Genomic DNA, 14,268 nt, shown 5'->3' on the forward strand with positions numbered 1-14,268 from the left:
ATTATGATTAAAGAACCAGGCAATATAGAAAAACTCATAGGATTTGAAATGGTAGTTTTGTGTGTGTGTGTGTGAGTGTGTGTGTGTATAATATATATCTACAGTAAGAATATTTATTATAATGAGTTGACAGCATTGGGCTCTATAGCCAGACTACCTGGACAAAGCCCTGGTCCTGTCAGTTACTAGCTGTGTAAACTTAGGCATGATGCTTGACCTCTCTGAGCCTCAGTTCCCTTACCTATGATATGGGAATAATAATAATAATAATAATAATAATGATAAATCTACATATCCTAAAGGTTGTTGTCAGAATTAAATGAATTGCTACATATTCAACAGTTAGAACAGTGTCTGGGCCCTTAAGAGTGTTTATGTAGTGGATGGTAAGAGGTCTCTTCTAGTCCTCAAACCTTTACTTGTGGTGCTATCAACATAATTCTCTCCTTTTCCTGCTTCTCTTTCAATGCAATGTTACATTTAAGTACACTGTCTTACTGGCTTTCTGTCCTTTTTAAACTTCTATGTCAAAGTAATCTTCATGTCATACTGAATACTTTACTCAGAGTCTTCATGTCTTATTATAGAATCAAAGGTACATCTTAATCATTACTCCTTATATTGCTATCTTGGTGGGCCTTCTTCTAGCACTATTATTTCTAAGTTTCTGCCCAATAACAATGGATTATTAAAATTAAAACTGTACTTGGATGTGGAACAATTCAAAATACTTAAAGGACTGAGTTTATTTTACTGTTTAATCTCAACATTGACTAAATAGCTTGAGTTTACAATCAATATTATTTTAAAGAAATAACTGTTCAATGACTATTCCAAGGAATAACTCATATTAGCATTGTAAGTCTAATGATGAAAATAATATAAATATTACCATAACAAGTACAACTAGAGGCTTCTGCTATAAGATTGATATACATTTTGTCCAGAACAGCTTTACTCCATGGAATATTTATTTCCGTCTTGCAGCACAAGCTTCTCATAATGAATCACATACAAAAAACATTAAAAAAAGATATACGAGTATATGTTGGGAAAAAAAATTGCTGTTGCTTGAAGGTATTTTCCATCAAAAATTAAATATGGCACAATGGTCATTTTGTAGAGTTCATTAATGAAATTGGGAAGGGATTATTAATCTCCAGTGTTAAATTGAACTTACAGTGAAAATTGATCAAGCTTCTCCTGATTCAGAAATACCCCATGGCTACTATTGATCAAGAGTTTGGGACAGTGATTATAATTCATATCCAAATACCAAAAAAAAAAAAATGAGATAGAAATTGTTCTTAAAAGGTTTCTTATTCAAAACATGTAATATTTAGCTTTATAGAGGAAGCCTTATGGACACAGTTTTCTTGTGAAGATCCACTGGAAAACATACCTGGCCAGGCTGAAGGCATCGTCAATCAAACCTGCTCTGTTACTGACAGAGAGAACCTATGAGATCAGAAAGAAAGAAAGAAAGAAAGAAAGGAAGGAAGGAAGGAAGGAAGAAAGGAAGAATTAATCAGGATTAAAATGGCACATGTTGACCTCTTGAAACATGTTTGAGAGTAAATCCAGTTTACCTCATGGTTCCTGATTAATTGATCAATTAATAATCGCCAATTCCTTAAATCATAGTTGACTCTAAAATAGCCAGTTTGATTGATATTCCCCAGCAACCAGCTTCCTTTGTCCAAAGTTATTCTGTGGTGCTCTGAAAACAACATTTTTGGGGGTAAAACAGATTTTAAATTTATGGATTAAAATGATATGAAGTATATTTTCTAAATAATGGATATTAGAGTAAAAATAATAAAAAGAGAACACCGTGATAAATACCTAATTGAAATTTAATCTTTAATCAATTCATCACTATATCTAGAATTCACTAGAAAACCTTCAGTTGTTTACTCTATTACCTCAGTTGTTTTCTTATAATTAACATTTTTTTTCTTGATAAAACCTCGTTACTTATACACAATGTTTGTCTCAGATAAATGTCACCAAGAAATTGCCTGGATTCATGTGACTTCTAGTTAGATTGTATTTAAATATGGGGCTAGAATAGAAGAAACGGTTTTAGATGCATATTCTACTTATTTTATTCAGTAAGAAAGTGATTAAAACAACAGGACTCATTCATTTTAAAGTCACTATTGTTTCTTGCCTTTTTTCTTGTGCTTTTTTGGAAGTAGTAATAAATAACAGTCTTTCCAGCATCATCAGTAATGTTGGAAAAAGGAAACTCATTTATTTAAGACTCTAATATTTCTACATATAATTGGAACAAAGATAATAAATTCTGTTTATTGGAATCACTTTGGAAAATTGTAACTTGATTATATTCCCCAGCTAATTCAATTAAAGGAAGCCAGCAAAAGCAATCTTATAACTTATATATTTAACTCCTTCAAAATATGGTACAGATGGAGAACTCCATTCACTTTAATGTCAGCCTCTGTTGACTTCACAGAACCATAGCTTACCATTCTAATCATTTGTGGATATTTTCAGGACCCATGGTTCACAGAAGTTACAAAATGTATTGTTTACTTAAAATTTATATTTTATATACACACAGACACACACACACACACACCAGTCTACCAAATTCCACAATTATTCAAAACCAGAATATGCATCACAGAAAACGTTTGTATCAGCTCTGATTGGGACACACAACCTCCAATTCTCACCTTATTATCCAGGTTTTTTACACATCAGGCTACAAAACAAGTTTTCTTTTCCTCTCTCTTTCTGAAACACTGAATCTACATTCTCTTTCAAGTAGAAGCCACACAGGAACAAGGTGTGACCACAAAAATTGAGTGAACATTAATGACTATTAATTGCTGAAATGGAGTGAGCTCTGAAATGGGGTGAACTTCTTAAGCTAATGCCTGTTATATTTTGCCAATTTTTATAAATGTACAGTAAAGTAAAAAATGCATGTTGAACATAAAAAATCTAATCTTTAATGTTTCGAATAGCACGTCAGTTTTTTTGTCACTTTTATAAATAGTATCTGTCAGAACAGATAAAGAAACAAGGCTCAGACAGGCTAATCGAATTGTCCAAGAAAGCTGGGATGGTCCGTCTCAGGTCTCCTGACTTGGGTGTCCTTTTCACTACAATTATACTCTATTGATACAAGATGGTATAGCACTTTTCCTGTAATATATTTCTCACATTCTTAAATCGATTTGAAAAAGAGGGACATAGCGTTGGAAACAAGAATTAGAACCAGAGCAAGATAGCTAGATTTTTGTTCCAGTTCTCCTAGACTTAAATGTTTGAGCTTAGGCCACTCATATAATCTAAGGGCAAACTAATCGCATTTAAGTTTCCTTCCAACTCTACGACTCAATGGAAGGAGGAATGGTTTTCCTCAGTGTAAAATTTTACCAGGCTTCATCTATGGTACTTAAAAAAATAAATCTATCAGATAATGCTTTAAAATATTAATAGTTTCCCAACTTTCTGATTCTTTGTTTTGAGATATTTTTCAAAACCTTAATGTGCTTATGTACACAATTACTTTGAAGTTTTAGAATATCACCCCCTTTTACAAATATAAAAATAAAAAATAATTAACAAAGGGTATGACATTTTTAAAAACTTAACCATCTAAAGCAAGATTTTAATTAATCATGTCCAAATTCAGTGAAAAAAATTTAAGATTAAAATATTGAGGATACTGTTTCTCTCGAACGCAGTCTTGAAGAATATGAGGATTTTTACAACACGTTTAAGTTGTGATTAAATTCATGTGGATTAGGTGCTCACTCTGACAGCACATATACTAAATTCACTTGGTTTAAGAGTAAATTTGAGGGGCGCCAGGGTGGCTCAGTGGGTTAAAGCCTTTGCCTTCAGCTCAGGTCATGATCCCAGGGTGCTAGGATCAAGCCCTGCATTGGGCTCTCTGCTCAGCAGGGAGCCTGCTTCCTCTTCTCTCTCTGCCTGCCTCTCTGCCTACTTGTGATCTCTGTCTGTCAAATTAATTAATTAATTAATTAATTTTAAAAAAGTAAATTTGATTATTTTGATCTAAGAAGTGTTATTTTTTGAAGAAATTATAATATTCAAGAATCAAGTTTAATATATGAATATGTGATTTAGGTCTTTACAATTCTGAAACAGACATCAAATCCTATGATATTAAATCTGTTTTTTAAAAAGTTATTCTTGTTCACATTTTAGAGAGCTGGGAAAATTTAACTTCATGTGGTACACTTGGCTATAAATTGGTGATGGACATTAAGGAGGGAACCTATTGTAATGAGCACTGGGTGTTATATGTAAGTGATGAATCACTAAATCCTACTCCTGAAACCAATATTACACTGTATATTAATTAACCGGAATTAAAATAAAAACTTGAAAATTTAAAAAATTAAAAAAATAGACTTACGGAATTCAACGGCTTACAGGTAGAAAAGAGACTAATTAAAATGGGAAAGCAACCCCTATACCTTCTATTTCATCTGATAAGAATAAAAAAGGCAAGCATCTATTGTTATAAGTATACTATTATTAAATTGATAACTAAAACCTGAAGGTTATTACTGTTCATGAATGTTTTTATGCCTTTGTTATAAATGAAATCTTTGGAGAAATGATTCCCTGAAAGATTTTTTAATAGATTTTTAAATGTCTTTTTTCATTCTAGTTAATTATATCTTTAAAATGTTCTTCAAATTAACTAATGGCAAGCAACGAATTTTAAAGAGATCTTTTTCAATGGCTTAATGAGGTATGGTATGTGATGTGTACCAAAATAAAAAGTATGAAAGTTGTGTTTTGAGTGTTAGTAATAACAACTTAAAATTGTATGTAGAATGTATCCAAAATGGCACAAAATTTAGATTATATCAGGGCACAGAATAGTTGGAATTTTATAATATTTTGGGTTTATAGCCTATACTTTCTACACAAAAAGATGATGATTAAGGCTTTCTTCTCTGTATTGGCCGGTTGCAGAAAAATCAGAATTTAAAACAAACAAAAAGTTAACCAAAGTAACGAGGGTAGCAGCACATACTTGTTGCCTGTATACAAGTTGCTTGTACATACTTGTATACTCAGGTATAACACATACTTGTTTTCTCACTGGACTTGTGTGAGAATTTAATTAGAAAATGCTCCATAGACCCTATAAAGAAATGTATATGTATACAATGGTAACATGTTGAGTAATTAGCTCATCAGCAAAGCAACCTGCCAAAATCTTAAAATTTTATGTGTGTGTTTGTGGTTTAGAGGGAATATGTTTAGGGGAAGAAAAAGCAAGCTCCTAAGACAATTTAGGCAACTTATTTCTCAAACCCTAACTTCCTCATTTGTAAAATGGAGATAAAAATAACACATTCTAAAGCCTTGCAAGTCATACAAAACAATGCTTAAGGCAAGCACTATATCATTACATTATTTTTAATGTTTACTTACAATTTCAGCATCAATTTCCCTTTTACTCTCAATCTTTTCTTTCCTAACATCTGGCATTAAATTTACATTACACATTCATTGTTACCCTACAAGTTGCTATATTTATAAACTTTTGCATTCTCAATATCTCAGCAGTAAAAACAAAAGAGATAAATCCTTTTACCTTCTTTTAGTAATTTAAAAGTTTATTTAAAAGCTATTTTAGGCTAAAATGAACTATACCTTAACTTGGAATTAATTCGATATTCATCTAATGGGTTTAAAAAATGGAAATTTGATTCAAATCAAATTTATACTTTTTTAAATCACCACGACTGTGTCTTAATACCTGGTGAGATCAAATCTATATGACTGACAATGAAAAATTATAAAAACATTGATCTTACTGTTATAACCAAAAGGTAGACTTCTAAAATATAATGTTGGTAAGAATTGACCGAAATTTTCTTAATGTTTTTATGGAAAAACATTATTACCGATATTAGTTAACTATATTTTTTATCTTGAGTGATTTATTTATTTTTAGAGAGGGCAGTAAGGGCAGAGGGAAAGAATCTGTACATGACTCCCTGCTGAGCATGGAGCTCAGTGTGGGGCTTGATCTCAAGACCCTAAGATCATGACCTGAACTGAAACTCAAAGTTGGACACTTAACCAACTGAGCCACCCCGGTGTCCCTAGTTAACTGTATTTTGAATAAAAGGAGATAAGAGTTAACAATCATTTTTCCCCTAGTCTGTGCCTTGTGTCAATTTTTTTTTGTCATCAGAATGAAGGACTTTAAGACAAAACTAAAGAATGAGCCTGAACAGGGAAAACAGAATGGTTGTCTTTCTTTTAAGTCTCTCTTGGAAGCTTCTTCCAGATTTACATATTTATAAAGTTTTCAAGAAACATTTACTTTGTGTGGGCATTCCCCACAAAAGCGTCAACACTGCCACTGGGACCATGTTTCATCAGCCAGAAGACTGCTGTGATTAAATGGAAACTGACACACTGTAGATGGCACAACTCAGTATCAGGGTCAATATCAGTATCATCTCCCAGAGTTATGCACTGCACACACTAGGTAGTGTGCATGTCACATGTATTAATAAAGGTGACATTTCAGGTAAATGTAAATCATGTTGTTATTATTCCTGATTAATAATGAGAGACTACAAACGGAAACAACCTCTCAAACACACCTGTGGTTATTGGTCAAGAAGAGCTGTGACACTATTCCATGTACGATGTGTGAAATGAGGGGATACCATGTGAAAAAAGAGCATACAGACAACTAGGGAGTTAGAGGAAATGGATGTGGGGAAAGTAACCAAGAAGAATCAGGCTTGCCCTGGATCTGTTCTCTACGAGTGATGTTTTGGCTTGATACTGCCTTAATCAGTATCTTTGCTCTCTTGTAATTGTACCCCCCAATGAGAAATGTTTTACTTGTGTTTCTGAAAACTGTTCTATTTTATGTTCCTAGCAATCCCATGGAGGATCTAATAGTTAGGTCATTAAGTTAATGACTCACTGTTTTCACTCATCATTTCATAGCAAATTATGTAGATAAACAAAACAACTACATGAGAGTAAAAAAGCAGTAAAAAAAACAAAACAAATAATACAGTAAGTGAATTAAGAATCATGGTATAAATGCTAATTCTAAGAAATAAAAAGACTAGATTATAATAAGCAACTTTAAAAGGAAAAACACTAATTTTAAAATAAGCATTTCAATTCATCACTACATTACTTATGAATCTTTCATACACAATGTATATAAATAAAAGCGCACATTTTCAATAATATGTGATCATATGTTAAAATACCACATGAACATATGAGTAAAAATTCAACTGAAAATACAAACATTTATATTTTTGGTAAGCTAGATTAGATTTTGCTTTAAGAACTTTTTCTTGTAAATATGTATTGTGAGCACTTACATCTCTTTTATAATAGCAAGACTGAGGGACAGACACAATGTTTGTTATTTGTTTATGCCTCACTTACTGCAAAAAAGAGTTTGTGGCTGCTTATAGTGGTTATGAAATAAGACAATATCAATTAGCAGAATGGAAGAAAGGAGTTAGAAAAAACAAAATGTGGACATACTTGACCATCTACATCTAAATCTAAATAAAATGTTACATAAAAGATAATTGGCTTTTTCTCCAGTTCAATAGTAAACAGAAATTAAAGAGACCTGTTTTACATCTAGCATGAAGGATTCAGATTGAATTCAAGAAATAGCTTTCTGATAGTGAATTTAAATAGGGCGCTATCTTATTTGAAGATTTTTAGAAACAGAATAGAATCTCATCTTTCTCTACTGCTTGAGAATTGACCCTAGTTTAGGTGATGCTTTGATGACCTATCAGGGCCCCTCCCTTCTGTGCCTATAATTATCTAATTTTATGGAGAATATCGCCTTGTCCATTCTTTAAAGAGCCAGTGTGGCAAAAAGAAAATAGCAGGAAAATGGAATTGAAAATGGTGACCTCTGTTTCATTATTTGGCATACTGTTCTATGGGGAGTTTATAATTATAATTTAATTACATTTGGCATTAGAAAATGATACAGTTTAAAACAGCTAAAAGTACTATCAATGTTTTGTTTTAAATTTTCTCTTTACCACCAATGACCCAAAGAAACTTAAGAATTATATAGGCATATGAAAATTAGACTTAAACTATACTATACTTAATTTTGTAGAGGTGATTATCATTCTTCTATATTCTCTTTCTAATTTGTCTTCATTCACATTTTTATAAAGGCTGAAACCAGAGGTTAAGTTGCTAAACAATTATCTGAAACCAAATAGTTCCTGAGGGGAGCATATATATTTTACCTGATTTGTTAGACACCCAAATAATTGCTTCTGAAGACACATGGCTTCTATTTCCTACCACAATAGTTAGTGGAATCTGCCACAGATAACTGCAAAATATAATAGAAGCTTTAAGAATAAAATTGGTTATAACAAATAAACAAACAACATTTGCTATGCACCTTCTGGATGATTTCCATTATTCTCTTTAGGGGAAAATTAAAAATCCCCCACTTACAAAAGTAAGGAGTAAGTCAAGAAGATGAATTCACTTCTACAATGCCACTAAGCAGACTTAGCCTATAAGAGTTTTAATTTCAATATAAAAGGGAGACTTTAAACAACACAATTTATCTTGAAAAAAAATTTGCATTTTACATTATGGAATAAAAAGTAGCTAAAATCAGTAAATCAGAGCCACACCAAATATTGATTAAAGTCTCAAAATAACTCCCTTCTCCTTGTTTCTATGTTAAATTAATGCACATTTCAGTGGCTTGATGCATTTACATTTCAACATTATACTTGTTTATTCACTTAACTATCCTAAAAAGCAGTAGTATCACATTTTACAGAAAAGTTAAAACAGCACACCTAAAGTTATTCAGCAAAGCAGGAATGAAAGGTGAAAGTAATCAGATTCCCCTAAAATTCAGATCAATATAAAGATTAGTGCAGTACACCTTTAATGCTGTTTTCTGAAATGAAATTTCCAAACTGGTGTATGAAATCATCAACCAACATTCAGGGATCTGTCAGGAGTCTCAGCTATTAAGAGAAGCATTTTCTAGAATTTGCCTTTTTGTAGGAAAAAAATGGAAGTTTACACTTGTATATGGAGTAGTATCAATTTAATCTCAAATGGCTACCCAGAGATAAACTGGATGGTCTTACAATAAGTTCAATGACTACTTTATGTTCCTTTCTATGAAGTACAGCCGAATTATGTTGACTTATCATTGCACTATTAACAGCAGGGGTAGCCAATATTATCTAGTATGTGAAAAATATTTTTGATTTTATGGAATAGACACTGTGTGAGTTCTATAATTGGGAAAGTAAACAGAGAATTGATAGTTTTTCAGGAAACATACCAGGGATTATATAATTACAAATATAATGAATCTGCTTTGGGGGGATGGGAAGAGAAGACATTTCCTCTAAATCTGTTATATGGAATTTAATTACTTTGTCATTTCATGTTTCTCATTCACAATAAACAAATATCAGTAATGTAACAAATCTAAGTGGAAGAGTGGAAGAAATTAATAATTTTACACCAATTGCCCTCCTATGATATGTAAAGTTAAAATAATGTGTTTAAAATTCTAAATTTTAAAAATATTATGCTGTATTTAATCAGCAAAATATTTTTGAGTGCCAACTACATGGAGACACTAAGCTCCACCACAGTGGAATCCACATGGTTGGTCAGGAAATCAATAACCTATATACCCAAACGTATCATTTTTAAAGTAGACATAAATGAACATAACCCATGTAAGCTCTTATTCAAAGCCTGCCAACCTCTTCACATAATACCAAGAATATGGAAAATATTTAATAATGGTATTACTATAAGAAAGACAAAGAGAATAGATATATATTTCTTTAACAGTTGTTCTCTAAAAATAATGACTCTTCTTTGATTAATTGAAAAAAAAAATTTAACAGACAGTAATGCTTAACTGTGTGTCTGACTCTTAAACCACATGCTCATATTTGTAAACCTAATATCTTGAAAAAACCTAGAAATGGAAGGCGTTCCAGAAACTGCTATTGAATTGGATCAAATGGGATGAGACCAAAGTAAAATGAAAGGAACCAAATCAGTTAATCCGAGATTAACTTTATGAACTTAACTTTCTGGTCCACATCTTCGACATGGAGTTGGGTCAACTAAATTGAGAAGTCAAACAAGTATCCTTTAAAGGGCAAGGAATAAACAAAATTGAAGATGTTTAAAGATCCTCAAGGATAAATGTGCCTTTTTAAAGCATGATCTTAAAATGTGAAATATTATTTGCCCCAATATAAATAAATATACTTTTGCATTTATTTAAGCTGTATTCTTTTAAATAGTAGAACTAGAAACAATGATAATATTTCTATGGTAATGCTTCAGTATTTGAGTTTTAGCAAAAGTTTCCTAAGTACAAGAAAAAGAAATTCTTCTTAGAACCTGGGTGTTGCTTACAGTCAATGCCACATCCCTATGGGAAACTTAATGCATGGCAGACACTTAATCACACAGCTGTTCAGATGCAAAAGAGTTAACTATAAAGTATTGGGATCCAAACACTTGGGCATTTTGTAAAACTTTTGAAATAGTCTTCTGTATTCTTCCCAAGAATGTTTTTACTCTGTGTCTGTGTGTGTATACGTCTGCATGATCGTGTATGCACACAGTTAAAATGTTTATATTGTCACAAAAACAAAATAAAAAATTACAAATTACCAAGCCTATCTAAAATTTGTATTCATTTCTGAATTGCTATACTATGAATCCTGTATATTGTTTTTCATAACTTTCCAAACAACACCTATCTGGTCTTTTCCCAACTTCATTTTGAAGTTTCATTTGAAAAATCAAAGAAAGCTCTTTGCTTGATGGTTAGAACTTAAAAGAGAGGAAGACACGAAACATGGTTGAGTGAAGCGTGGTGTGCTATAAAGAAAATCTCAGACTGCAGTGGGTTATGTTTGAAGAAAAACTAGAAAAAAGCATTTGTGAAATTAAATTGTGTCCTTAGCTACCTAAGTTGAATTTTAGTCATCTCATTTTAAGCAGAAAAAAAACCAAAAAACAAACAAACAAACAAACAAAAACACAAATGCATTTCAATAGACCTCTAAGATATATTTTTCTTTAATATTCCCCAGGGTTATCGCTCTCTCTGTAGTTCATGTTTTTTATAATAAAACAATGTTTATCCTAGTAATCATGTTAAGGTAGACAATAATAGGTACTTATTTTAGCTTAAGGGAAAAATCTTTCTTAAAAATGGTACCAATGTCAACGAAGCATTAACATAGACACCACGAACTCTACAGAAATTCCTGTCATCAGGTCAATAACCAAAGGGAATTATGACTGTGGAGATAAATACAATTGTCTGTAGCACAGGACTCCGAGAAACCCCATAAGTAGATGAGGAGACAATGGTTGACATTGCAATGTATTAACTTCATAAAGAAAAAAGCTACAAAGAAAAAAAAGAAGAAAAAAAGAAAAAAGCTACATAAATTCAGAACTTCCAGAATACATAAATTCTAGCCAATATCTTACTCGCTTTTGCATATCAATGAACTGTATGCAATTATTAGTTATGTAGCAGTCTTTTATACTATAATACAGTTAGTCCATATGAAAAATATAATTACTATATACATTAAAAATGTTTTGGGCATGTTGTTGTGATATTCTGATATCCTTTACAAAATTCAGGACAAAGAATTGATGAGACTGGCTCAGAAAATATCCACAGCTCATGGGATTTCTGGTACCAGTGGGCACTGTCTCACTGCATCAACAGTTTGCACTGTACAATAAAGACCTAGGAAGGTTATGTACAAAGGATGAATAGAAATGATATTGAAGCTCTGACCACAATCTTAGAGTGAATAAAATGGATCAATAAGACACAAATGAATACTAAATTTTTAACTGCAAGCTCAATTATTCCAAAATAGATAGAAAATAATTTTCGAGCTTAAAGGGACTCCATGCCTTATCTTACTCTTAATATTTTATACACCAGGTTCTCCGGGTTCAACGTTATCCATATGATTTTACAACTCTAAGGAAAGCAAAGCTCTATTCACGTTACATATACTTATGCAGCCTGGGAGAAATTCTGCCTTTAAAAGAGCCAGACTCACAGCTCATACATCTGATGCATGTTACAGGCTGACAGCATATTTTTGTTCAAAATTTGTTCTGTCATTTGCAGGTCCTTTATGTTTTTCTGCATCAGTGATGTTTGTGTCAAACTGATCATTCTCAAAGGCATGGCCTAAATCTCTCTAACTTTGCCGCAGTCAAGTAGTTTTTATGTACTTCCGGGCAAGGCTGGGGTTGATGCCTAAGCAGGTTTAGCCTGGGGCCAAAGGGTGGAGGATGAGAAGCCACATTTGCCAGCTCTATAGAATCCCAGGCTGGGTAAAAGAAAGCACTGGCAGAGTCAGACCCTGACGTATGGCAGGGTAATCCCACTTTGCAAAGGCAGTTTGTTGAAGACCCACGTATATATTGACCGGGAGATTTAAGTCCGTGCTGTTCCAAATTTAGTCACCAGAAAACATTCAGGAATTTCTCAGTCACTTCTACCTATAGCCCATCTTGGAGCTAGCTTACTTGGGAATGATTTCCGTCCCTCTCAGAGATTAAAACAAGAACAAAAGCAAAAACAAAAACAATTCATGCTTCACACCTCCGGGTAATGTAATGGGAGACAGCATGACCAACCTAATCCAAACACCCCACTTTATTAATTTTAAATTCCATTCCTTCTGTCCCCTCCCCACTCCAACCTTTTCTTAGGGCACCTTTTGAAGAATGAAATGAACCATTCCATTATCTTTCTTTGGCTCAGCCTTTAGTAAACCACCATACAGTAAGGAAAAGTGAAGTAGGAAAGAAACACTATATGCTGTTTTCAGTAATTAAATAAGAGTTTCAAAAGAAAGTTTAACAACAAATAAAAATTCTATGTATGTTGTCTGTTCAGTGGTTTTACACATGGAATGAGGGAGGAGAAAATAATTTGATGCCAAGTAACACTGATACTCAGATCATTTAAAAATGGTTCTACTTTGAGTTCCTTTGGCTCAGATACTAGTCTAGTGGTGGTTTTTGTTTGTTTTAATTAGTCTTTCTGGATTGTTAGTTTCTATTCTCATCTATTTTATAAATCGCAGTTTACTCAATTCCATTTAATTGACTTCATTGCATCTTAACTTTTTTGAATTTTATTCAACAAACAGGGAAAAGTAAAAAAAATCACATATTTTTCTAAATCACCATGATAATTTAAACTCTGCTTAAACAAAATAACTTTGGTGTGCTGTCACTTTGATGGTTAAAATATCTGGAAATGGGAGTAAAAGAGGAATCAAAATGAAAACACCATATGTAAATAAAGAAATGAAAACCATATTTCACTTACATTTTATAATTGGGCTAGAGGATCCTTTTTAAAATGCTAAAAACACAAAGTGAAACCTAAGAATATAAGCAATTGTTTTTTCATGTAAAAGAGTGCTGTACCTGTTATTTTGAAGTTCAAGTGCTTTAGTTTTAGCACTGATGTCATAAATAAAATGTTGTTGGGTAATTATTATTCTATTTTCTGCTGTTGAATTTCCCAAGATTGTGATAACAGGATAACCCATCTGGAGTGTCCACTGATCCATTACTTCTTGTATATTTACAAATTTTCCATTTCGTTTTAAAGCCTTTGTAACCCAAATTGTATAAATTAGTTTCATAAACATGAACCATAAACATAATTAACATTAAGCCATTTTTATTTTTACCTTTATGATTTACTTAAGGATGAAAACATGTAAAATCAGTGAAGCTAATATAACGTGTTAGTAAAATTAATCTTGTTGCCTTAAGTTTCATGCATATATAGAGAAAGGAAAGCCTTATAAGCATTAAAGTTTTTACTTAATGGGAGATAAAACATAGCTGATTGTTAAAATAAGTGCTTGTAGCATCATTAAGTATCCCCAGTATGCCTAGTACCAAATTTAAATATTTGTTATTCACTTATAGAAAAAAACTACTTTAACTTCAATATTTCTCTCAAACATGAATATCTGACACCATAGGAATGTTGTATTTCAGTATTGTCTTGTTTGAGAGGAGGCAAGGTACTTTTTTACTACCATTTGTACTTTAAGTAATTTTAAACCCCATTACTTTTGTAATACACCAAAAATAAAATGATAAAGCAATATGAGAAAATATAAAAAGTAAAAACAACTG

At 32.1% G+C, this 14,268-nt stretch overlaps 1 protein-coding gene across 1 annotated transcript in view; it reads right to left on the reverse strand.

Moving 5' to 3' along the window:
- The window catches only part of TRHDE (thyrotropin releasing hormone degrading enzyme), a 376,037-nt gene that overhangs the window by 77,092 nt on the left and 284,677 nt on the right, over window positions 1-14,268 (reverse strand). Inside the window, exons 9-12 of the mRNA XM_082742838.1 lie at window positions 13,543-13,730; window positions 8,295-8,383; window positions 1,590-1,720; window positions 1,403-1,458 (exon numbers count right to left, since the gene is read on the reverse strand). Of these exons, the coding sequence (XP_082598964.1) occupies window positions 1,403-1,458; window positions 1,590-1,720; window positions 8,295-8,383; window positions 13,543-13,730 (464 nt within the window). The remainder of the gene's footprint in view (window positions 1-1,402; window positions 1,459-1,589; window positions 1,721-8,294; window positions 8,384-13,542; window positions 13,731-14,268) is intronic.

Source organism: Mustela nivalis (assembly GCF_964662115.1).
Source record: "Mustela nivalis genome assembly, chromosome: 7".
Taxonomy (NCBI): domain Eukaryota; kingdom Metazoa; phylum Chordata; class Mammalia; order Carnivora; family Mustelidae; genus Mustela; species Mustela nivalis.